The 27162-nt window shown below is 50.3% G+C and overlaps 2 protein-coding genes across 10 annotated transcripts in view; one reads left to right on the top strand and one right to left on the bottom strand.

Moving 5' to 3' along the window:
* The window catches only part of Rpl12 (ribosomal protein L12), a 1083577-nt gene that overhangs the window by 715167 nt on the left and 341248 nt on the right, over positions 1-27162 (bottom strand). The gene's annotated exons all lie outside the window — the stretch shown is intronic.
* Positions 1-27162, top strand: part of Ralgps1 (Ral GEF with PH domain and SH3 binding motif 1) — a 254600-nt gene that overhangs the window by 58597 nt on the left and 168841 nt on the right. For all 9 annotated transcript variants that reach the window (XR_007832900.1, XR_007832901.1, XM_051166238.1 and 6 more), the window contains exons 3-4: positions 214-321; positions 13326-13376. Coding sequence is in view for 7 of the 9 variants with exons in the window: in XM_051166238.1 (XP_051022195.1) it covers positions 214-321; positions 13326-13376 (159 nt within the window). In the remaining 2 variants the exon portion in view is untranslated. The remainder of the gene's footprint in view (positions 1-213; positions 322-13325; positions 13377-27162) is intronic.

Consider the following 27162-nt stretch of genomic DNA (forward strand, 5'->3'; position numbering starts at 1 on the left):
GTAGTAGTAGTAGTGACACTGACTCAGCCAGCTTACCGGTGCAATGGGAATAATAGCATGGCAGGCAGAGAATCCCCAAGAACTAAGTGTTCCGGAGCCTCGCATGGAGCCGAAATACAAGCAGCAGATACTTTCCATCGTGTGAGCCTGTCACTCACAGTCTCCAGTCTGGCGTGGTTTGGGGTGGCAGTGACTTCTTTGTCTTCTCCACAGGGCAGCAGCAGCTCAGACTCGCTGGAGGGCCAGAGCTGCGACTATGCCAGCAAGAGCTATGATGCGGTTGTTTTTGATGTTCTGAAAGTGACTCCTGAGGAGTTCGCTGTAAGTGACATGGAACTGGTGGGGACAGTGGCACTGTCATAGGATGTTGAAGACAGTCACTACTCTGGGTTTCTGTCCAGATTGGGAACATCACTTATGTCTACAGTAGGAGAGCGAGTGAGGAATAAACGATGTCTTTGGTTTACAGTTGGCCACCTTGGGAGGCACACACAGTAAGAGAAGGAGCAGGGTAGCACACAGGCACACAGCCCATAGCACACAGGCACACAGCACACAGCACACAGGCACACAGCACACAGGCACACAGCACACAGCCCACACAGACACACAGGCACATAGCCCACAGGCACACAGCACACAAGCACACAGCCCACAAGCACACAGCACACAGGCACACAGCACACAGCCCACACAGACACACAGGCACACAGCCCATAGCACATAGCACACAGCACACAGGCACACAGCACACAGGCACACAGCACACAGGCACACAGCACACAGGCACACAGCCCACAGGCACACAGCACACAGGCACACAGCCCACAGGCACACAGCACACAGGCACACAGCCCACAGGCACACAGCACACAGGCACACAGCCCACAGGCACACAGCACACAGGCACACAGCACACAGGCACACAGCACACAGCCCACAAGCACACAGCACACAGGCACACAGTACACAGGCACATAGGCATATGGCACATAGGCACACGGCACACAACACACAGCCCATAGCACATAGCCCACAAGCACACAGGCACACAGCACACAGCCCACTGGCACACAGTCCACAGGCACATAGCACACAGGCACACAGCCCACAGGCACACAGCACACAGGCACACAGCACATAGACACACAGGCACACAGCACACAGGCACACAGTCCACAGGCACACAGCACACAGGCACATAGCACACAGGCACACAGCACACAGCACACAGCACACAGGCACACAGGCACACAGCACACAGCCCACAGCACACAGCACACAGCACACAGGCACACAGGCACACAGCACACAGCCCACAGCACACAGGCACACAGGCACACAGCACACAGGCACACAGGCACACAGCCCACAGGCACACAGGCACACAGCACACAGGCACACAGCACACAGCACACAGGCACACAGCACACAGCACACAGGCACACAGCACACAGGCACACAGGCACACAGCCCACAGGCACACAGGCACACAGCACACAGGCACACAGCACACAGCACACAGGCACACAGCACACAGCACACAGGCACACAGCACACAGGCACACAGGCACACAGCACACAGGCACACAGCACACAGCACACAGGCACACAGCACACAGCACACAGGCACACAGCACACAGCACACAGGCACACAGCACACAGGCACACAGCACACAGCACACAGGCACACAGCACACAGCACAGGCACACAGCACACAGCACACAGGCACACAGCACACAGGCACACAGGCACACAGCACACAGGCACACACACACACAGGCACACAGCACACAGCACACAGCACACAGGCACACAGCACACAGGCACACAGCACACAGCACACAGGCACACAGCACACAGGCACACAGCACACAGGCACACAGCACACAGCACACAAGCACACAGGCACACAGCACACAGGCACACAGCACACAGGCACACAGCCCACAAGCACACAGCACACAGGCACACAGCACACAGGCACACAGCACACAGGCACACAGCACACAGCACACAGGCACACAGCACACAGGCACACAGCACACAGGCACACAGCCCACAAGCACACAGCACACAGGCACACAGCACACAGGCACACAGCCCACAAGCACACAGCACACAGGCACACAGCCCACAAGCACACAGCACACAGGCACACAGCACACAGCACACAGGCACACAGCACACAGCCCATAGCACATAGCACACAGCACACAGCACACAGGCACACAGCCCACAAGCACACAGCACACAGGCACACAGTACACAGGCACATAGGCATATGGCACATAGGCACACGGCACACAACACACAGCCCATAGCACATAGCCCACAAGCACACAGGCACACAGCACACAGGCACACAGCACACAGCACACAGGCACACAGCACACAGCACACAGGCACACAGCACACAGGCACACAGGCACACAGCACACAGGCACACAGCACACAGGCACACAGCACACAGCACACAGCACACAGGCACACAGCACACAGCACACAGGCACACAGCACACAGGCACACAGCACACAGGCACACAGCACACAGCACACAGCACACAGGCACACAGCACACAGCCCACAGGCACACAGCACACAGGCACACAGCACACAGCACACAGGCACACAGCACACAGCACACAGGCACACAGCACACAGCACACAGGCACACAGCACACAGGCACACAGGCACACACAACACAGGCACACAGCACACAGGCACACAGCACACAGCACACAGCACACAGGCACACAGCACACAGGCACACAGCACACAGCACACAGGCACACAGCACACAGGCACACAGCACACAGGCACACAGCACACAGCACACAGGCACACAGGCACACAGCACACAGGCACACAGCACACAGGCACACAGCACACAGGCACACAGGCACACAGCACACAGCACACAGGCACACAGCACACAGGCACACAGCACACAGGCACACAGCACACAGCACACAGGCACACAGGCACACAGCACACAGGCACACAGCACACAGGCACACAGCACACAGCACACAGGCACACAGGCACACAGCACACAGGCACACAGCACACAGCACACAGGCACACAGCACACAGCACACAGGCACACAGCACACAGGCACACAGCACACAGCACACAGGCACACAGCACACAGCACACAGGCACACAGCACACAGCACACAGGCACACAGCACACAGGCACACAGGCACACAGCACACAGGCACACAGCACACAGGCACACAGCACACAGCACACAGCACACAGGCACACAGGCACACAGGCACACAGCACACAGCACACAGGCACACAGCACACAGGCACACAGCACACAGGCACACAGCACACAGGCACACAGCACACAGGCACACAGGCACACAGCACACAGCACACAGGCACACAGCACACAGGCACACAGCACACAGGCACACAGCACACAGCACACAGGCACACAGGCACAAGCACAGGCACACAGCACAGGCACACAGCACACAGCACACAGGCACACAGGCACACAGGACCACACAGGCACACAGCACACAGCACACAGGCACACAACAGCACACAGCACACAGGCACACAGCACACAGGCACACAGCACACAGCACACAGGCACACAGCACACAGCAACAGGCACACAGCACACAGCACACAGGCACACAGCACACAGGCACACAGGCACACAGCACACAGGCACACAGCACACAGGCACACAGCACACAGCACACAGCACACAGGCACACAGGCACACAGGCACACAGCACACAGGCACACAGCACACAGCACACAGGCACACAGCACACAGGCACACAGGCACACAGGCACACAGGCACACAGGCACACAGCCCACAAGCACACAGCACACAGGCACACAGCACACAGGCACACAGCACACAGGCACACAGCACACAGCACACAGGCACACAGCACACAGGCACACAGCACACAGGCACACAGCCCACAAGCACACAGCACACACAGGCACACAACAGGCACACAGCCACAGCACACAGCACACAGCACACAGGCACACAGCCACAGCACACAGGCACACAGCACACAGCCCATAGCACATAGCACACAGCACACAGCACACAGGCACACAGCCCACAAGCACACAGCACACAGGCACACAGTACACAGGCACATAGGCATATGGCACATAGGCACACGGCACACAACACACAGCCCATAGCACATAGCCCACAAGCACACAGGCACACAGCACACAGCCCACTGGCACACAGTCCACAGCCACACAGCACACAGCCCACTGGCACACAGCACACAGGCACACAGCACACAGCCCACAGCACACAGCCCACAAGCACACAGCCCACAGGCACACAGCACACAGGCACACAGCACACAGCCCACAGCACACAGCCCACAAGCACACAGCCCACAGGCACACAGCACACAGGCACACAGCACACAGCCCACAGCACACAGCCCACTGGCACACAGTCCACAGGCACACAGCCCACAGGCACATAGCACACAGGCACACAGCCCACAGGCACACAGCACACAGGCACACAGCACATAGCCCACAAGCACACAGGCACACAGCACACAGCCCACTGGCACACAGTCCACAGGCACACAGCACACAGGCACACAGCACACAGGCACACAGCCCACAGGCACACAGCACACAGGCACACAGCCTACTGGCACACAGTCAACAGGCACATAGCACACAGCACACAACACACAGGCACACAGCCCACAGGCACACAGCCCACAGGCACACAGCACACAGGCACATAGCACACAGGCACACAGCACACAGGCACACAGCCCACAGGCACACAGGCACATAGCACACAGGCACACAGCCCACTGGCACACAGTCAACAGGCACACAGCACACAGCACACAACACACAGGCACACAGCACACAGCCCACAGGCACACAGCCCATAGCACATAGCACACAGCACACAGCACACAGGCACACAGCCCACAGGCACACAGCACACAGGCACACAGCCCACAGGCACACAGGCACACAGGCACATAGCACACAGGCACACAGCCCACAAGCACACATCACACAGGCACACAGTACACAGGCACATAGGCATATGGCACATAGGCACACGGCACACAACACACAGCCCATAGCACATAGCCCACAAGCACGCAGGCACACAGCACACAGCCCACTGGCACACAGTCCACAGGCACACAGCCCACAGGCACATAGCACACAGGCACACAGCCCACAGGCACACAGCACATAGACACACAGGCACACAGCACACAACACACAGGCATATTTGGCAAAGATTTGGACCGTCCCAAAGCCATCTTATTGCTTACTACACTTTGAGCTGTATGTGTGATTCAGCTCGTCTCCTTTTTGTTTACCCCCACCTTCTCTGTGTTTATGTACCATCTCCTGCAGCAACAGCAGCACTGTTTCTCTCTAGAGAGCCTGTGTTTGATTTCTGGTCTGACAAGGCACAGTCCCTGAGTGGAGCAGAGCTGGCCTCTCCTTTGCCGTGATGCTTCCCTCCCTTGGGGAATGTTGGCTCTGGGTGATGTCAGGCCTGATTCTGAGCATGGGGCCATGTTTCTCTGCAGAGCCATGGCTGTTCCCTGACATGCCCACTTCTTCCTCGTCCCCCATGGTGTGGAGGCTCCATGCCAACTGGAGGGCCATGCCAATAACCAATTATACTTTGCAGCTGTGGCATCCTGGGCTTCCATATTCATTTTGTGTCAGGTCCCAGTGTGTGTCAGAGTTTTGTTTTGAAAACCTAGTTCCAGGCCTGGAGGGATGGCTCAGTGGTTAAGAAGGTTAGAGTGTGTATTGTTCTTGCAGAGGGTCCGAGTTCTGTTCCTACCACATCAGGTGGCTAGGTCACAACTCTCTGTAACTCCAGTACCAGGGAAGCTAACTCTCTGGCTCTGGTAGGAACACCCCGCTAGCCTGCCCCCCTCCCATAATTTAAAATAAATTTTAAAACAAACTATAAACAGCCCTCCTTCCACTGGCTCCATACTCCAGCCTTACTCCTGAGGCCTGCAGTGCCCCGCCTCACAGTGGGCTGTGCCTTCTCCTGCCCCCTCTGCAGCTATGCTCTGGCCATCTTTCCAACCCACACTCTCAGCAGCCTCCTGCCTCAGCCCAGCTCTGCCCTGAGCCTGCATTCACATCTGTCCTCAGCGAGGGCTTTCCTGGGCTAATGGGACCTTCGTCCCTCCCTCTTTCCCACTAAGCTTTTCAGAACAGCTGAGGTAGCATCGTGTCAGCTGATTTATCACTCTGTGTCTTCTGCATTGGAGGGTGGGCTTTTTAAGGACAAGGACTGACTTGTCTGTTGCTTTTTGTGTCCAAATGTCCTGACTGATAACAGGCGCTTATTAAATGTGTGGGGTGAAAGGATTTAGTCCCCAGGCAGTGAGATGAGGCATTTTTATCTGGCCTGCTGTGCTGGTGTGAATGGAGCCCCCATAGGCTCATAGATTTGAGGGTTTGGTTCAAGTTGGTAAACTGCTTAGGAAGGATTAGGAGATGTGGCCTTGGTGGAGGAGAGTGTCACTGGCGCAGGCCTTTCAAAAGCCAGGCCTAGTCTCTGCCTACTGCCCGAGGATCAGGATGTGAGCTCTCAGCTACTGCTCCAGCACCATGTTCGCCATATCTGCCACCACGCTCCTTACCATGATGCTCATGGACTCACCTTCTGAAGCTGTAAGCATGCCCCCAATTAAATGCTTCTTTTTTATAATTTGCCTTGATCATTGTGTCTCTTCACAGCAGTAGAACAGTAACTAAGAAAGAAGTTGACGCCAGGGACTGGGATTTTACTATGATGTTGTGACATATCCACCAGAGAAGACCACTTAGACACAGGTTCAAACCAATACAAAGCCTTCCCTAGCGAGCAGACCTGAGTGCAGCCTGAGCCTTTCTCAGGGTGAGCTTTTAAGCACAAAACCCACATCCTGGGTTGACACACTTCAGTTAGCAAGCATAGTTAGCCAGAAGCAGAACTACAGAAGCCAAAAAGCAGTGCATGTAGGGACGTTCCCAGAACATGGACTTGGATGGCTTAGGTCTTTGTTCTTGTTGTGGACGGTGCTGCTGCCTATGTGCCAGGTGCCAAGGCCTGAGTGCTACTTCCATCATAGTGCCTGTGTGCTAAGGTCTGGGAGCCTGTTACAATGGCAGGCTTGACATGCTGTTTTTGGAGAAATATGGAAGACTTTGCACTTCAGACTAGAAAAGTGGTCGAAGATTATAAACAAGGCTTAATGGGCCATCCTGGTAGGAGCGTGGAAGACAGTGCTGAGGTCAGTGTGTGCTGTGCAGGCCTGGATTTAGAGGTTTCAGAGGGGAATAATAGTGCCTAGAGTAGAGACCTTTCTTGTGATATTTTGGCAAAGAATGTGACCACTTTTTGCCCTTGTCCAAACTTGAAGAGTTTTGGACTAATGTTGGCAGAGGAGATTTTAAGACAGCTTAGTATATTGACTGTGTCACATGGTTGTTAGTGGTCACTCTTATCCACATCCATAATGAAAAGGAACAAGTGAGGCAAACAGAGGTACAGAATGTACAATTGAGGAGAAAAAGAGCAACGGAGAATGTAATGTTGGAGCTAAGTCCTGTGCTCAGGGAGATGAGGAGTTTAAAGAAAGGCCTGAAGCTAATTATAATAAAGGGATAATACCTCACGTTAGGACCCCACCCAGCTAATCCTGCAGCTTGTTAAAAGGAAAGTTTATGCTGCAAAGGAATCCATCAACAAGTAAAAGTTTATGTTAATGTAATTCAAGGAGGGGACCAGATTCCATCCCAGGCAAGCAGAAGAATTTGGCAGCTTTGGCCTTGCAGCTCTGGATTTAGAATCAAGAAGGATACAGGAAAGGGCTTGTGAAATCTTCCTCTTGGAATCGGAATGCATATCCTGTGCCACTGTATGTTGGAAGGATGTGATCTGCCTTTGATTTTACAGGGGTTATATTTAAGAGATTGCCTTGAGTTTCAGAAGAAATTTCATTTGGGCTTTGAACTTTTAAATAGTGTTAAGACCGTGAAAGACTATGGAGACTTTTGAAGTTGGACTGAATGCATTTTGCATTATGTGTGGCTACGGAGGCCAGCGAGTTAGAATGTGGCGGTTGAAATGAGAACAGCCCCATTTCCCTACCAGGCCATATGTTTGAACACTTCTTGCCTGCCTGCTTGCTGCCATAGTCCCTGCCATTACAGTCGTAGACTAACCCTCTGAAGCTGTAAGCAAACCCCTGATGAAATGCCTTTTTTAACTAAGTTGCCTTGATCATGGTGTTTTATCACATCAATAGAACTATAACCAAGATACCTTCTTATAGAGAAACCAAAGCCTTAGAGGTCAACGTTTTTTCTGAGTCGTCTGGCCAGTGCTGGCTCTGAAGATCTCTCCTTCTAATTGTCCACCAGATACTCCCATGATGTCCACTATGGTGGGTTCATCCGTCTGTGATGGCATTTGCTGTGCCAGGTGTGACACCACCGCATATGCTTTTCCCAGTCTCACCTTCATGGAGGCCTTGCACATCAGGTCCAGTTATTTTCCCAGCCTACATTATTATTCTAGTCTACTGAAAACTCAGTACCTGAAGAGGAAGCCCCTTTTTACATGGACTGGGGCTAATTGGCCCTAGTTGAATTACCGAGCAGAGAGATCACTCAGGCCAGCTATGCTTTTTCTTCATCTCTGTCTCCTTTTCCTCTCCCCTCCTCTCCTCTCCTCTCCTCTCCTTCCTCTCCCCTCCCCTTCCCTCCCCCCTCCCCTCTCCTCCCCTCTCCTCTCCTCTCTTCTCCTTCCCTCTCCTCTCCTCTCCTCCCCTCTCCTCCCCTCCCCTTCCCTCCCCTCCTCTCTTCCCCTCTCCTCTCCCCTCATCTCTCCTCTCCTCTCCTTTCTTCTCCTCTCCTCCTCCTCTTCCCCTCCTTCCTCCTCCTTCTGTTTAGGGTTGGCTAGAGGTTGGGAGTTAAGGGTTAGTGGTTTAGGGGTTCATGTTTGGTCACCTTCAAATCTCCAATAACCATGTTAAAAAGGAGAGTTGAACTTTCTTTAGTAAAAGTGTGCATGAAAAATCTCAAACACTCGGACAGTTGGGCAGAGTGGTGCAGGCCTTCAATCTTCACACCCCAGGGGCAGGGCCAGGGGCAGAGGCAGATCGCTGTGAGGTGGAGGCCAGCCTGGTCTACAGAGTGAGTCCAGGACAGCTAGGCTACATAGTGAAACCTTGTCTAAAAAAGAAAGAAAGAAAGAAGGAAAGAAGAAAGAGAAAGAGAGAAAGAAAAAGAAAGAAAGAGGAGAGGAGTGGAGCCCTGGTCTGTGAGAGTGTTGATGCCAGATGAGGGGTGATGAGCGTGTGGGTGTTTTAACTGAGAATCCCAGATCGTTCTGTTTCACCAATAAAGACTCAGGAGCCAGATGTTGTGGTGAAAACCCTGCTAGCTCAGAGAGGCAGAGAAAGCACCAGCTGAACTTCCTACTCAGCTCATGTCCCAATGGAGAAGGCCCATAAGGCTCACTAGCTCATCTGACAGCTGAGGAGGAAAAGGCCAGAAAACCCAAGGCCAAAGGCTTGCTAGCTCAACGCCCAAAAGCCAAGGAACTGAGGAGCTCAAGAGCTAGAGCGCTAAGAGCTAAAATACTAATAAAGCCTAAAGCTAAAATTGCTAAGGACCCCTTCTCCATGTTGTCTTAAATACCCCTCAACTCAGAGTCCCTCTTATTCTTTAATGCCTGTCAGCTGGTTTCTTGTTCCACCTCTTGACCTGGGTTAACGTTATTAAATCCCGTGTACAGATAGCTCTTGGATTAAAGGTGTGTGTTAGGGCTCAGTCATACCAAACAAAAGACAGGTTTTTACAGTTTACAATATCAGGGATCATAATAGAATCAAAGATGCTGCAATGTATGGGTCCCACAGAGCATGTACTGTGGACGTGACAGCCAGCATAGCACGCATTCTGGAGGAGACAGCAATCACCAGAATACAAATGCTTTAGAGGAGGGAATTTTTGTCAGAGTATGTGAAGAGATGCAGATAAAGCCTGAGGAGAATGACAGTAACATCAGGAGGAAAAAAATCTAGCACCAGCAGGTTTTAGGTGTCCTGGGCCAATATTCACATTATTATTATTATTTTTTTTAATGAGACAGGGTGTCACTTTGTAGCCTTGGTTGACTTGTAACTCACTATGTAGACAAGATTGACCTCAGACTCACAGAGATTCTCCTGCCTCTGCCTCCCGAGTAAGTGCTGGGATTAAAGGCATGTGCCACCATGCCTGGCCTCATTCACTACTTGTGTGCATTTGGTGTACGTGGGTATGGAGGCCAGAGGTCAGTGCTGGGTGTCTGTCCCTATTTCTCTCCATCTTATGTTTTGAGACAGGGTCTCTCATTGGCCTGGAGCTCACAGACTAGGCTAGACTGCTGGCCAGGTTTCTCCAGGTATCCTCGTCACTCTGCTTCCCAGCACTGAGATTAAAGATACACGCTCCTATGCCCAGCATTTTATGAGCATGCTAAGGACCCAGGCTCAGGTCCTGGTGCTTGAACAGCAAGCATTTTACCCATCAGTCTATCTCCGCAACCACTGATGTGTCTTGACAACACCTGAGTACAGTTTCTGACTGACAGCCTGAGCTAGGATCAGGACCTGAAACAGACTGTTCAAAGAAACATGCCTCATATGTCATCATTGCCTGGAAATTCTGTAGTAAACCCATAAGCAGATGGCAGGTGGAAAACGACATCTCATCTTCCCATGAACCTGAGTTGGGTCTTCTAATGTCATTGCACACATTCTGCTGGTTCCCACTGGACAGAACCATAGGGGAGATTTCCAATAATCCCTGAGCTGCTGGCTCAAATCTCCTGTTTTCCAAAGGTCTTTCTGCTCCCAGTGTGGTGCAGTGGAGCCGGGTGTGGTAGCACATGGCTGACAACCCCGGTGTGTGTATATATAGTAGGAAAGGGGGCAGTTGTCTGTACTGCCCAGGGTGGAGCTCTGCGCTCTGGTGGCCTGCAGCCTCTAGCCACTCTACCCAGCTCATAAGGACTGGGCCCAAGGTATGCAGATGTCAGCCACCCTTTGCTACCATGGGGAAAGCACAAGAGCTGGGATTCCACCAGGCACTTAACTGTTCTTGGTGCCAAGCTTCCATTGGTGACAGCGTTCCCTCTGTGCCTTGGGAGGGACAGGATGCTTACTGAATCCCTGCTTGTTTCGCTCCCACCTGACTCTGAGGATGCTGTGCTTTGGTCTGTGTTCTGTGCTTTTCAGCAACCCAGCAACTTCAGACCACCTTTAAATTGTGCCAAGAGCTAGCCATAGTTCTGTGCCTATGTCCTGCTCTGGTCACAGGTTACACACTGCAAGTGTTGCCGTTTTTCTCCAGTGTTTTCTTGGTACAAGGCTTTTTGGTGGCTCAGTGTAACAGCCTCTGTTTCTTTCTCCTTAGAGCAACTTTGGCACATGATTGTTCAGCCAAGACAGTAGGCCTTCTGTCCAGGCTCCTGGGCTGTACGCTCATGTGCTAGCTAGTACATGGCGCCTATCACTGTAGCTGCATTAGCTGCATTGTTCATCACCCCCTCACCATGTGCATGCGTGCACAATTTATTATTTGCTACATCAGACATTCTGTATCTCTTATTTTGAATTTCTACCATGTGGACTGCAAGGTCTGAATGTGTCCCACTGGATAGGCTCAGTAGACCAAGTGTCCCAAAGGCCCATGGGTCTCTTTCCTGGCTTGTTCTGGGGCCATGTAGTAACTGACACCTGGCTCCCAAAGGTGGGTAAGTCACAAAGTCACCTTGGCCCTGGTCCCCAGATGAGCTTCTGCTTTTGGTCTCATCAGTGGCATCAGAGTCTGTCTGCTGTTGGGAGAGGACCCTGTTCTTTCCCCTCCAATCTGTGGCAGAGGCAATAGAAATGATGTGGCCATGTCACACTGCCCACATATTCCCAGAGCTGCCTCTTCTGTTTTGATCTCACCAGAGCTGGTGGGATGATAAACAGTTCAGGACCATAGATGGGTCCAGGTGCATTTTGAGTAGCTCTCTACCATGTAATTTGGGGGAGGTAGAGACCAGAAGAGAAGTCAAACTTCCATGCACTACCCTTTATTTAAATTTAAGTAATAGATAGTGTCTCTTTCACACACATTTTAAAATATTGTATCTATAACTTTTTTAAATTAGAAAAGGAATTCATACTTGAAACAAAAAATGAAGTAGCACAAACATTTCCAAGCTAAAATATCAGGCATGTATGTTATGTAGCAGTTATAGAAAAAAAAAAATGAAGATGTTCCTCAAGAAAATAAAAGAAGAGCCAGGTATGCTGGCATATGCCTGTGATCCCAGCACTAAGGAGGCAGAGGCAGGTGGATCTCTGTGAATTTGAGGCCAGCCTGGTCTAGAGAGCGAGTCCAGGACAGCTTGGACTCTGTTACACAGAGACAGAGAAACCCTATCTCGAAAAAACAAACAAACAAACAAAAAAGCAAGCAAGCAAACAAACAAAAATCAAGGAAGAGCTGCTCTATGTTCCAGCAGCACAACACTGTTATACCTCCAAACCAAGCGAAGTCTATATTTCTGCTTATTGTAGCCCTATCCACAATATCCATGGAAACAAACAAGTGATTAATCTATGCATAGACAAAATGGGGCACATGCAGACAGTGAGTTATTATTCAACAATAAAAAAGAATGAACTCTTGTCAGTTGAGACAACACAGGTGGAACCAGAGAGTATTCTGTTAAGTGAAGCAGGCCAGGCTTAGAAAGACATGCACCACACGGTCTCCCTCATCTGTTGCATATAAAAAAGTCAGTCAGTCTTGCTGGGCGTGGTGGCCCATGCCTTTAATCCCAGCACTCGGGAGGCAGAGTCAGGTGGATCACTTTGAGTTTGAGTCCACCTGGTCTGCAAAGTGAATCCAGGACAGCCAGGGCTACACAGAGAAACTGTCTTCAAAAATAAAAACAAAAACAAAAACAACAACAAAACCAAGTCAGTCTTGTGGAAGCTAGGGTGGAATGGTGGCTTCCGGAGGCTCCGGAGGAGGGGAGGGGTGGGGAGAGACTGAGTAGTGGAGAAACACGTTCTGCTGAGAGTGTGGAGGAGCTTGAATGTTTTATCATGAAGAAATGACAACTGTCCAAGAAGACACATATGTGCAACCTGACTTAAATGTTGCACATTGATCACATCGTACCCCACAAATACATAAGGCTTCTGTGTCTCCAGTGTCGGTTTAAAAGCCTCTAACCCTGTATCCCTGTTCTCTTGTAGAGTCAGATCACACTGATGGACATCCCTGTGTTCAAAGCCATCCAGCCAGAGGTCTGTACCATCACGTAATCCCACTGGGGCTAGGGCTGGGGAGGGGTGGGCCTCTGAAGCCTCACAGAGGCTTGGGTTCTGCTTAGAAAACCTCCATCTGGCCCATTCTGGCAGGTAGACTGGCTGCTGCCCCAGTCTGTGCTGTTTAGCCAGTCTCCTTGTCCAGGCTGAGTGCTCACTGGAGAAGGGCATGTGAGGGCTGTGTGTACGGAGCCTTGTCTGTGCTGATCTCACATCCTGGTAGCTGCCTTGCTTCTGTTTTTGAAGCCAGTTGCCACAGCAAACCCTCACATGTTTATATTAAAAGCATATGTGCATTTTTAGAAATGATAAAGGGGGAAGAGCCAGTTTGGGTCTTTAGAAATGAAAATTTCTGGCTATATCCTGAAGTTGGTGTGGAGGTTTTAGTTATTTTACCCAGAGTTCCTTTTCTTTGCCAGCAAGTAACACAAATCCATTTCAGAAAGCCAAAGGGAGACTGAGAGCTTTCCCACAAGGTCCCCCGATAGGGAAAGCTCCTGGGTGTGGGTGTCCCTGCTGCTAGCTTCTACTTCCTTTCTTCCTCCCTCTCCTATCTGCACGTGTGGCCCAATGTGACTTCCAGAAAGGATCCACATTTACAGCTTCTCAGACTGACAACACAGCTCTCTGTCTAGCCCAGTTTAGTCATGTGGCCAGTGCTCAGTCACCTGGCCAAGGGGCTGTGGTCAAGATGAGCAGACACTGCTCATACGCCTGGCACTGGGGTGAGCTGAAGGCTGGGAGATACCTCAAAGGGGCCTGCTGCAGCAGTGGTGTGGTTGGAGCACACCGACCTTTACAGTGACTGCATATCTCAGTGGGGCCAGAGTGGCTAGGCCAAGTGCAAGCCCAGCCTTCCAACACAGGAAAAATCCATACTGCAGGCTGGCTGTAGAGAAACAGTGGCCTATGTTAGAGTGGGCTTTATGCACTAGGGGCTTAGCTATGCATGCTGTTTTTTAATGGTGATGCCATCTTTTTCTGTTTCATCTGAATGTGGAGCCGTTCATTGTTCCTAATTAAAAATTCTCTGCCTCTGGGAGCTTTGCTGCTAGAAGTTGTATGACAATTGAATGAAGGTCATTCTCAGCTGAGTCTCTCTAGATCTCCCTATCTTGCTTTCACTCTGTCATTATTGATTGATTGATTGATTGATTGAGATGTGTATTATGGTCTTAACATATCTCAGGTTACCCTTGAACTTTCTGGGTAGCCAAGGATGACCTTGAACTCCTGGTCACCCTGCTTCTGCCTCCTAAGTTCTGGGATTCAGGTGTGTACACCCATGCCTGGCAGCTGAGGCTAGCTCTGAGTGTGTTCTCAAAACTTTGATCCGGGGCCCCTTAGATATCTGGTGCTTTGTTCTTCAACCTGAATGTCTGTCAGGTGGCCTCACTGTCCAGGTGACTGTGAGAGGCAAAGCAGGGCAGCAGGGTGTCTACCACCCTAGAGGCTCAACAGTGGCCAGACAAAACCCTTCTCCAGGGAAGGAGAAGGTATGGAGGGAGCCTTGCCCGGTGAGATCTTGAGGTTGTGCCCAGACATTAAAGTGCATGTGTTTTCCTTTAAAATTTTATTTTGGAGGTGTAAGTCTCAGAATCACCAGGGGAGTTGTCAAAGCATGGGGTCCCAACTGCTACCCCTGAACCTGATGCGTCTGCCTCTCTGCCTGGGGCCTGCACCTTGTTTGGTGCCATTCCACAAAAGTTGACCAAGTGACCAACAGAAAGTAAAGAGCCAGAGCCAACTGCTGTGGATCATCTGGAACAACCCTAGGCTTGAAGTGCTAGGGCCTATGACAAGTTACCTAAAGATGGAGCCTATTTCTCATTGTCAAGCCATGGTTAGAAGGACCCGGGAGCGGCCCAGCTTCTTGGCTGCTGTTGTTACTGTTTACAGACTGAAAACTGGAATTTTTCTCTTGAGGACGCCTGCCGTGTTGTGGTAGGGCCACCCTGGAGTGGGAAGGGCATGAATAAGGCAGTTGTATGATGTACATTGGACTCACCAGGAAACAGGCCACTAAGAGGTGGATGAGCTCTGAGGGAGCTGGGCTGCCAGCAGGTGAGCAGCCCTGTGGACCAGGCCTTCTGGGCCTGGGTGTGTGTAGAATGAACATGAGCAAGCGAAGTGCAGCTGCCTAGGCTCCCTTGCTGGAGGCTCTGGCTACATGGTTTAGGGTGGGGTGTCCAGATGCACTCAGAGTGAGTAGTCTAGAGCTAACGGTGAGAATCTCAGCAGGACATTCTAAACTGAAGGCAGCGGCTTTGTGAAATCCCAGGGCCATTTACCTGTGCTCTTGCCTGCCTGCTGACTGAGATTTTTCTGAATTCAGCCCCACATAGATAATACAAATAGTTGGGGCCATGGACCATGCAGCCAGCATTCAACTCAGGCTCATCTGCTTGCCTACTGCTGCAGAGCACATGACTTCCACCCATGTCCAGGAAGTAGTTGTTGAGCCTTCCCCAGACCCACACCATCTTCCCCAGTAGGGTGACAGTGCTGGCTATGTCTGAGGTGGTGCTGGGCCTCTGGGCTTTCCCTGGGGGGGGCGGGCATCAGCCTTTCCTCCTTGTTAGCCATTATGCTAGTGACCGCAGATCTCTGCTTTCTCCATGGCCTCGCCCCAACATTAAGGAGCTATATTCATGCTGTCTTCTGACACTGAACATTGTGTGGAATTGGGAAACACAGCTTAATAAAAGCAGCCAGCAGGGCCATGATTCCTGACATTGGAGGTGTCTAGCTGCAGCTGTGGAGAGACTCAGATATTTTAAATGGCACTCAGGAGTGCTTCTGCAAGAATGTTATAGCCAGTGGGATTTATATGCACACAGATGTGTCCTGGAGACTTTGATGGAAGTGGGAGGTAGGAGAGATGTGAAGCCCCATGAAGGACCCAGCTATTTGTGTCCAAGAGTTTCTGGTGCTACTGGGAGTTTCCAGTAGTGAGTGGTACTCAGAGCCCTAGCCCACTCAGACCCTTGCCTCTGTGTCCCTGCCCTCCACATCTGATGCTCAGTGGCCTGTTGCCTGTGTGCAGGTGTGCAGATCTATAGGTGCTGCTATGGTCTGCTATTGGGTGGTGTGGGGTGAGAGTGGGTTCTGGGATGGGCACCTTGTGAGGGTTGCATTGGCTTGTTTCAGCTGCCTCTGGACACACCTGCAGTCACTTGCTTCCTTTCGCGAACTAAAAGAAGGGGGTGCTGTAATGTATCCTGTGGTTACCATATCAGTTCTCTGTGGTGTGACAGGCTACCAGACAGACTGGGATCCAGGAATGGCCTGGCTGGGTGGTCATGGTTCAGGGGCCTACAGGGGGCTGTAGTCAGCTGAAGGTGCAGCAGGTCTGGACACCTGCCTCCACTGTGGCTCCCACGGAACATCTGGTTAGTTCCGGCTGTTGTCATATAGAACCTTCCACAAGGGTACTCAAAGGTCCTGGTGGAGTGACAGTGTTCTTGTGCTATGGTGACCTAGCCTAGAAGTGACCTAGAGAAGCAAGGTAGAAGCCATGACTGCCCTGGCCTTGGAATCCAGGCCTGCCCTTCCCACAGTATTCTACTACACTCACAGATCAGCCCTATGTGAGGCACGTAACCAAGGGCTGGGCCCTGGGAAGTGGGAATCCCTGGGACCATTTAGCACTGCCTGTCACAGATAGTCTATGTGATTCCATGACTTTAGTCATTGGGGTTTGGTAAGTACCTCACCTAAATGTGTGTTTTCTCATTCATAGAAAGAGGATGGTGAGCACCACCCATGGAAAGTCATTTAAACATGGGAAATGTATAGAGACTACATGGCTCAGAGGCTGGGGTTCTGGAAGATTTAACCATCAAAGCTTTAGGACCTGTGGTACATGCTGGGCATTGCACTTAGTGATCAAAGACAACATCACTTAACCCTCAGCTTACCATGGGACAAGTCCACTTACAGACGTGATGTTAAGCAGGAGCCACTTGTCCCAGTGAAAAAGTGATGGGAGCCATGTCCATACTCTTGCATCTGGCATCACTGTTCAGTGATGCTGGTGATGACAGCAATGGCAGTGTGTGTTTGCTCTGTTTGTTCTTGGTAAGCAGTCACTTGTGATGAACTTGTTTATGGGTGTTTATACTTCCTGTGTGTTTCAATCAGTTTTGCTCACTTTCCTTTGCTGCAGAAGCTGTCCTATAATTGGCTGACCTGAAACCTTTGACCGTGACTCCTGATTTGAGGGCTTGATGCTTTTTTTTTTCCCATCAAGGTGCTTAGAGTTGTGTCAGCTTTGTTATTGAAGCCTAGGCAAGACCTTTTCAGGGCTGTGGGTATCCTGTTGTTGGGACTGTGTTTAGAAGTCATTCTGCATGGGAGATGGTAATGCTGGTGTGCCACTGCTTTTAGGCCTTTTTGGTGGATGGAGCCTGGGTAGAACCATTTTCTAAGAGAAAAGCTTCGGCTTCATAGCCAGCTAGTGTAGCTGTTATCCCCTTGGCATCTCTGCCAAGCTCAGTGTGGGTGCCACGTCGACATTTCTCTGCCTCATTGACTTGGGCTTGGCCCTGTGACAAGGCTTTGCCAGTGGGAATGAGCACAAACAACTGTATGGATGCTGAGTTGAGGTGGCGAGAGGCTTGTCAAGCTTCCACTAGGCCTCCTGAAACTCGTGATGTACTGGGAGCCATTGCTCATGGAGCCTCAAGTCCCCAGTGAGGACACTGTGGATGACCTGTATGAACTAAACCTGGGTTTAACCAGCTAATCCCAAAGTTATCCCACCCAAATTAGCTAAGCCACACTCCTCTGCAGGCCCTGAACATGAATGGCATCGTTGGAATGGTCACCTAAGGGCTGACCGTATTTCATAACATGGCATTGTCACGTCTTAGTATCTGACTCAGTCTCCCCAACTCTGATCTACCCTTTTTCTGTTATTCTTTAGTTATCTTGATTTTCCTGTATTTTATTTTACAAAGACATTTTGGTTCCTAATTATATTAGTTACTTTTCCTACATTGTCCTATCATGTGGTCATGTGAGCTCGCACACATGCATATACACACACACTAGGTGAGGTCAGGGGATCTTTAAAACAACAGAGCCATTATCACCATTACCCAGCAGAGCCCTGGCTCAAGCTTCTCGCTTCGGGGCTCTGTTTGTAGTGTTTTCTTTCTTTCAGGCTTCTCACACTCCCTGCTCTCGTAAATCACAATGAGCCTTCCTTCATGAGTTGCCTCTGAGGCCTTCAGGAGAAGGTGGTCACAGGCAGCTGCTCTGGAGGGCTGTACTCTGAGAGACCCTGGTGTAATCCCAGTGCCTGGAACAGTTGCTTTCGGGGGATCTGTACTGAGTGGAGAGGTGTGCTCTCTGGCTGGGAGTGCCATCTCCTGTGTGCTCAGTGGTCACTTCTCCCAAGCAGGGCCTTTGCCTGGTGAGCTCAGCCTTTTGGAGGTTTGAATTTTAAGTGGTTCCCACTGCTGGGGCTGGAACTGTGACATGATGACTTGTGTTCTTTCCTGTGAGGACAACCACAAGGGCCTCACCCAGGACTCACAGGAAGCCTTGCAGATGCTCGATTATGAATTGGCAGAGTGCAAGGAAAGTGGCGGTCACAAGCATGGGACCAGGACTGTGCTGGTCCCTAGTGACTCCTAACAAGCGACTAGTTTTATCAAGAGTTGGCAACTTAATGCAGTTGTAAATTTGTGGCATAACTACTTATAGCTAGGGTGCTGTCGGCACCTGGATGAAATGGGTAGCAGGGTCTGGTTGGATTCCTGGCTGCCAGGGCTCAGGCAGTGCTACACCATGAAGGGGTGTGTCTGCGAGGTCCTGGTGGCTGCAGGCTGCTTAACCTGGTATGATTTGCCATAGCATTTTGTGCCCATAGTATTTATCCCCTACCAAGTCTGTCACACCCACATCCCAGCCCATAGAACCAAGGCTCCCACAGTTCCTCAGAAGCGCCAAGCCCCAGCATTGCAGATCTCTGTTCTTAGACTGAGCCAGAAACGGACATGGCCTGGGCTCCGCTCACCCATGGCCGTATCAGAGTTGAGCTGCTGAGTAAGAACCCCATGAAGCACCTGTCACACCTGGGGTGGGTGTGGTCGCTTCATCCCTGCCTGGACCCTGGGTCTTTGCTTACTCCCCTTTTGTTCAATTTCCTTGTACATGGTATGGTTTTTTTGTTTTTGTTTTTGTTTTTATTTTATTTATTTATTTATTTATTATTTTTTTACTTTGAAAGTATTTTTTTAAATTTTTATTATTAATTTATTCTTGTTACATCTCAATGGTTATCCTAACCCTTGTGTCCTCTCATTCTTCCCTCCCTCCCATTTTCCCCTTAATCCCCTCCCCTATGACTGTTCCTGAGGGGGATTACCTCCCCCTGTATATGCTCATAGGGTATCAAGTCCTTCCTCTGAGTGCCACCAGGTCTCCCCCTCCAGGGGACACGGTCAAATGTGAGGCACCAGAGTACGTGAAAAAGTCATATCCCACTCTCCACTCAACTGTGGAGAATGTTCTGACCATTGGCTAGATCTGGGTAGGGGTTTAAAGTTTACCGCCTGTATTGTCCTTGGCTGGTGCCTTAGTTTGAGCGGGACCCCTGGGCCCAAATCTGCCTATCATAATGTTCTACTTGTAGGTTTCTAGGACCCTCTGGATCCTTCTACTTTGCCATTCTCCCATGCTTCTCTCATCTAGAGTCCCAATAGGATGTCCTCCCCTCTGTCCCAGTTTCCTCGTAAGTGAAGGCTTTCGTGGGACATGCCCCTTGGGCTAGTATGCAGATATAAGTGAGTATATGCCATTTAAGTCTTTCTGCTTCTGGGTTAACTCACTCATTATGATAATTTCTAGCTCAATCCATTTATCCACAAATTTCGGGAATTCCTTGTTTTTAATAGCTGAGTAGTATTCCATAGTGTATATGTACCACAGTTTCTTTATCCTTGTTTTTGTTTTTAAACTTACAACAGGTACACAGGCACTTAGTCAGTGACAGTAGCTTGTGGTCACTTTGCTGCTGCTCAGTCTGAGCTGCCTCTATGTACTATGGATGGGAAATCTTCACTGCTTGGTTATTCAGCAAAGCCTGTGCTGGGGCAGCACCCCGGAAGACACTGCACTTGAGTTGCAGAGTGGCTCTGCATCCTTGCCTGAGCCCTTGGGACTGTGTCCAGATGCAGCCCGCCCAAGGTCTAGGAGAAACCTGCACACAAGGGCCCTTGAACATGGAGTGGGGATTCAGTCTACCTTGGAGGGGGAAAGGGATTGTATTTGTTGGTGAGGTAGGGACGGAAGGAGAATTTGTATTGCTCCTCACTGCTGTGACCACCTGACAAAAGCAACTCAAGAATGGGAGGGCTTATTTTGGTTCATGGCTTGCTGGTACAGCATGGCCGCGTGGAGAGTGAGGCAGCTGGTGTCATGGCATCCGTGCTCAGGAAGAGTAGTGATAAACAGGTGCACTCAGCTCGCTTTCTCCTTTTCACTCAGTCCTGGATCTCAGCCCATGGGCTGGTGCTGTCTTGAATTAACATCGTTAGGCAGCCAGGGCTATTATACAGACAAAACCAAACCAAACAACAACAACAACTCTAGAAATGCCCCTGGAGACTGCCCAGTGGTTTGTCATCTAGGTGACTCTTGCCAAGTTGATGGTGCTAGCCATCATGATCTGAAAAGGGAGTTTTTTCACACAGAATAAAGACAGACAGTATGTGCTGCTCTGCCTAGTATTCTGGGATTTTCTTTCCATCCTCTGTTCCTCCAGGGCATCACCACCAGGATGCTGGCTAGGGACAAGAGCTTCCCAGAAGTCTGTGTTGTTCCGCCACCAGCTGCAACTGGGACAGACTCAAATGGCTGAGTGTCCAGCAAGCTGGGCACAGTTAAACAGGCCACCACAGGCACCAAATTTGGCAAGATGCAGAGCTTCTCTAGATGTCAGCGTCTTCACAGATTTGGGCCACCTCTTCCCATGATGCCCTTTACCCACAGTTGGATCTCCCAGAAGTCAGACTTCCCCCTTTACTCACTCATACATGAGTCCTCTGTGGCAAGGCCAGAGAGACAAGGATGACAGGAGCTTTGCTATAGTCCAACATGAGGTAGACATGCAAATAAAAGCAGATGAGAAGTAACCAGGCCACAGGGCAATGCAGGGTTGGGGAAAGGAGGCAGTGGGTATGTGTGGGGTATGTATGTGTAAGTATGCCAACCCCAAGAGGTCTGGCAGCCCAGATCACTGCAGAAGCAGAACGTCACAGCTCCCATGGTGTCTGAGGGCTGCACAAGTTGGTTATCACAGTGTGCTCAGGTTTCTCCTGAATGATCAAGGCTACAACTCAAGGGACAGGGACCGATGGTGAGGTCCACAGCTAAGGTGGCAAGGGAGGAGCCTGAAGGCCTAGGCACAGCACAGAGCTGAAGACAGGCCCCCTGGGCATCTTCAGGGAGCAAGAGCTTATGAAAGGGGCTGGATGGGTGGATACTCTGGATGGGGCATGGAAGGGCAGAGAGACTTAGGTGGACTTAGCTGCAGAGTTGGAGCTTAGCACTGAGGGGTTTTTAAAAGGAAAATGCTTTTTTCCTTTTCCTTTTTTTTTGTTTTGTTTCTGTTTTTTTAAAGATGTCTACTCTGAGATATAACCCTCTGGCCAAAGAAAGAAGCAGCAGGGTGTGTGTATGAAGGGGAGATAGGAGCTGTGGCCTGTACATCTGGGTAGAGAGGGAAGAACAGGGGTCTGGAAGGTGGTAGGGCCCGCACCCTAGAGTAGGATGGTCCTCGCATAGCTGGGGATTTGGCAGTGTTTGGCCTGTGAAGAGTGAGGTTAAAAGGGTCAGAGGTACGGGCAGTATGGAAGACCAAGGGCAGTGAGAGGGTGACACCTAGATTTGGGTAGAAGACGCTGGGGTAGGAAGGGCTTTGGGGTGCAGTTTGGGGACTAGAAGAACTCTGGTGACTGCATGAGGGTGACGGCTGAGCTGTGGGGCAGGGCAGAGGTGGAGGTGCACATGCCTGGTGAGATGAAGGCCCTGAGATAAGGGCAGGAAGGGGAAGGTCGAGCTGTACTGAAAGGCAAGAGAGGAGGCAGCACTGTAGAGGAACCCTGCGTGAGCCTGGCCTGTGAGGCTGGGAGGGTGAGAACCAGTGTGGCGTGGCCACCTTTTCTGGGCTCCTGGCATTAGGCTAGGCAGGCCGGATATCGACCCTCTTCCTGCCTCACAGTCCGTGGCCTTGGAGAGGAAGGCTCTTGATAGTGAAACAGTGGAGAATTGAGAACCAAATGTTTGAGGCAAAAGGGCATTGTCTAAAGAGGAGGCGGGGCTCTGACTTGATTTCATGTGGAGCTGGAGACCTGACAGCTGTCTGTGGGACACTTGCTGGCAGGAGACTGGGGCTCAATGCAGGCCCACAATTCCCCAGTAGGGGTGCACTGGGGCTCAGGGAGGCGCTGCTGTGTGGGTCAGGGCCTGACCCGCTGGCCTGTTGTCTGGCTGTGTTGCTTGCTCCATAGACATGGACATTCCAGAAGACCGAGATCAATGTTGGATATGGAACAAACCCTGCGTGTCCTCGCTTCCCTTTGGCCCTGGGAGACGGAGGAGAGCTGCCAGCAGGCAGTCGCCTGTGGTGAAGAGCTAGGTTTCGCTGACATCATTGAAACCCCTCTCTCAGGTCATGTGCTGGGCAGTGTGCACAGACCATTTCCCTCTACTTTACCTCACTAAGCCCTAGTTACTTCTTTCATGGATGGCAGAGCCCTCCTCAGCCCTGGCTCCCATTCTCCTTTTGGAGCCAGACACAACTTTCTCTGGCCATCTTCCTGACCTGCTTAGAGCCTTCCCTCCTCTCTGCTGCTCAGGAGGCAGCATCCACGGGCTCTGTGATAGCCAGCTGCCACACCAGCTCTCCTTATGCTCCCTCATTTCCTGCAGGTTGCTCTCTTCTCCTGGAGAGTGCAGATGCCTCAGCAGATGGGGTGCAGTTAGAACCCACTCCTTGAAGACACCTTGGCCCACTGGAATGCATTTGGCTAGTCTGCTGCTCAAAGTCTGCCTCCTTTCTAGATTGTCACCTCAGGTCACAGGCCAAGGCTCTTCCCCCATCGTCTGGGGCCTACCATGGTGCCCAAGCTGTTTGTTGTTCGTTGACTCCATTTAGGGCGAGTGTAATGGTTATTTCCCTTTCCCTCTTGCTGTCCATGCAGCATGGCCTCCCTCTGTGCAAACAGTAGAATTAAGTAGCAGGATAGCCCAGTTGTCCTCCAGTTGAGGCCAAGGCATGGAGAAGATGGCTCCCAGCACAGGTCTCTCTCATCTGCTGTTGCCCCGAGTTCACATTTGTCACTTGCTCTTTGGTCTCTAGTGGTCATTCTGTTAGTGACTCTTGTAGAACAGGGTTCTCAGCCCAAGGCACAGTGGAGCCAGGAGCCAGGTCTGGGTGTAGACCTGGCCAGCAGCGCATCAGAGCTAATGCAGCTAACACTTGGCAACCTTGAGGCTCATGCTTTCTCCTCTCCTGAGCATGGATATGACATGAGTGCTGGTTCGAAACCAAATTTCCTTTTAAGAAAATCAATAACACGAAGCCGAACCTTTGCTGAGCAGCTGTTCTCAGCCACAGGGCTTGGCTCCTGCTGATGAATGTGACTGCAGGGGAGGAGCGGTTTGTTTGGACTCTGGCTTCAGGAGCAACTGCTTGATTTCAGGCAGTTCAGTGGGGGGAGGGAGGACAAATCCTGCTGTCAAGATCTGCTTGAGAAATCTCTAGCTGTGAGGCCAAAGGACAGTGCCTTTCCTATTGGTATCTTCATTTCCTTATCTATAAGATAGCTGCAAGGGGCCGCCAAGATGGCTCCGTGAGTAAAGTTCTTGGTGCATACTGACCTGAAGTGGATGAAGAGCACCAACCCCACAGAGCCGTCCTCTGACGTTCATGCATACGCTATGGTGCATGGTCCTCCTCACATCTCCCCCCCCCACACGCATGCACGCATGCAGGAATGCACACACACAGAGGTGTGGGGAGATAGAATGTGCCTCATAGTATTATGGGTACAGGTGATTGTGTAGGCAGAGGCCCTACAAATCATTTCTTCATTTCAAGAGCAGACAGGGATATAATGATAAAATCCATAGGCCCTGGCATTGTACATCCCCCATGGGTAGGATCTTACCCATCACAGCTGCATCCTTCACCCGAAGCATGGTGTCAGCGTGGCACATGATCAATAGTGGTCAGCACTCAATGTCTGGATGAGAGGCAGATCCCAAAGCATGTCTATCAGTGTGACCAAAAAGTTTAGCACCCAGAGGAAGACTCTATTTTCTTTTTCTTTTTCTATTTCTATTTCTTTTTCTTTTTCTTTTTCTCCTCTCTCTCTCTCTCTCTCTCTCTCTCTCTCTCTCTCTCTCTCTCTCTCTCTCTCTTAAAGATTTATTTATTATACAGTGCTCTGTCTGCATGTTCACCTGCTGCAGGCCAGAAGAGGGCACCAGATCACATTATAGATGGTTGTGAGCTACCATGTGATTGCTGGGGATTGAACTCAGGACCTCTGGAAGAGCAGCCAGTGCTTCAAACCACTGAGCCATCTCTCCAGCCCCGAGGACTTTATTTTCAAGCCACCTGGCCCCTCTGAATCTGCATTTTTCTGATGCTGGCATGGTGACTTCAAAAGACTAGACTGGAGGATTGAATGAGGTCAATTTTTAGTTCCATGAGGCACAGTTGACAAATAACAAACCAAGCATGGCAAACCCATTGACTTGAGTTTTGATCAAAATATATGCCAGGGAGACCACCCTCTGGTCAGTGACGTTTACTGTAACCCCTTTCCCCCTCCATTCTCCAACTTTACTCTGAAAGTCAGGTGGTGTACATCTGTAAAACTTTGCCATTTCAACATTTTGGCTATTCTAGTTTTTGCATTTCTATGTGAATTTCAGACATTTTTGTTTATATTTTACAGCAAAAACCTGCTAGGATTTTGACTGTGGTTATTTTGAGTCCATGGATGGCTCTGGAGAGAATCAACATCTCAATGATGTTGATTACTTGGACCATGAGCATTTACATGCTGGTTTCATCTCTTTTCCTGGAACAAATACCATGGCCAGAGGGAACTCAGAGGAGGAAAGGGTTTTCTTCAGCTTACAGGTCACCATCCACCTTGAAGGAAATTGGGGCAGGAACTCGAAGCAGAAACCACAGATGAATGCTGTTTGCTGGCATGCGCACAGGCTTTTTTATATAGCTCAGAGCCAGCAGCCTAGGGATGGTGCTGCCCACAGTGACCTGGACCTGATTACATCAGCTAGTAATTGAGATTTCCCAGAAGGCCTACAGAATACTTTGATTGCCAAAATAAATTATGGAAGATCTAAACACGTGGAAATACACAGTGTCTTCATTTTAATTGTCAGTTTTGAGGAGTCTGGCGTAATCTGATAGGGAAGCCTCCATTTGAAGAATTGCCTAGATCAGATTGATTTAAAAAAAAATGTTAAATCAGCTTTGTGTTTCTTTTAAGTCCTGCTTGACCATGGTATAGAATTCTTTTGGTGGATTGTTTATTTCATTTTTTTTAAAACAATTTTTGTATCTGTTCATGATAAGGTATATTGGTATAGATGTTTTCATAGTGTTCTTGTTCAGTTTTGGTAAGAGTGTAATATCTAATTTTATTTTAATTATTGGTGTGTGTGTGTGATGTGTGTGGGGATGCGCACATGCTACGGCACGAAGGTGGAAGTTGGAGGAGTCAGGTCTCTCCTTGTACTGTGGGTTCCAGGACTTGAACTCGGGTCCTCAGGTGTGTGCAGCAAGTGCTTGAACCGTTGAGCCGCCTCACCCTGCCGGAGTAATGCCGACCTCCTTCTCAGGAGCAGCTGACCTGGAAGAATTTATATAGAATCACTGTGATTTCTTGCTTTAATATTTTACAGATTTCAGTCTAGAACCACTTGGGCATGAGTCTTCTTTCTGCAAATTTTATTAACTTTTAAGCAAAATGTATTTTTAAGAAGCTGGGGCTGGAGAGATGGCTCAACTGTTTAGAGCATTGGCTGGTCTTCCAGAAGATCTGGGTTCAGTTCCCAGCACCTACATGGCAGGCAGCTCACCACCATCTATAGCTACTGTTCTAGTGGATATAGTGCCCTCTTCTGGCCTCTGAGGGTACTGTATCCGTGTGGTGTACAGACTGTTAATACACATAAAGTCTAAGTAATTTTTATAAGTTTCCAGTTTCCAGCAAAACTGAGCACAAGGTACATAGAGTTCTTACATGGCCCCTACCCCCATATGCAGCATGAGTTAGAATCAGTGAGCCAGTGCTGACTGATACATCATCATCCATTCTGATAAACTGTGTGTCAGCACTTGCACACGTGTGAATCTATAGAGTATACTTAGTGTCCTGAAATTCTGACCCCTCCTCCCCACTCACTGACCCCTCCCCCATCACTCACTAAGCCCTCCTCCCCTACTCACTGACCCCTTCACAGTCGCCAGAGTTTTGTCTCTTCAGGATGTCTTTTAACCTGACTCCAGCGTTTGCTGGTTGCTTCTTTCTCTTAGTGATGCAGTGCTCACTCTCTTCTTAGTGCTCTTAGTCTTCCGTTGTCTGGAAGTAGCATAGTTTATCCCCTACCAAAGGGCATCTTGGTTACTACTTGTCTGGGCAGTTGTGAATAAAGCTTTTATAAATATTCGTCTGCAGGTTTTTGTGTGCAATGAATTTTTAAGTCCTTTGGA

Source organism: Acomys russatus, chromosome 24 (assembly GCF_903995435.1).
Source record: "Acomys russatus chromosome 24, mAcoRus1.1, whole genome shotgun sequence".
In the NCBI taxonomy this organism is placed as follows: Eukaryota; Metazoa; Chordata; class Mammalia; order Rodentia; family Muridae; genus Acomys; species Acomys russatus.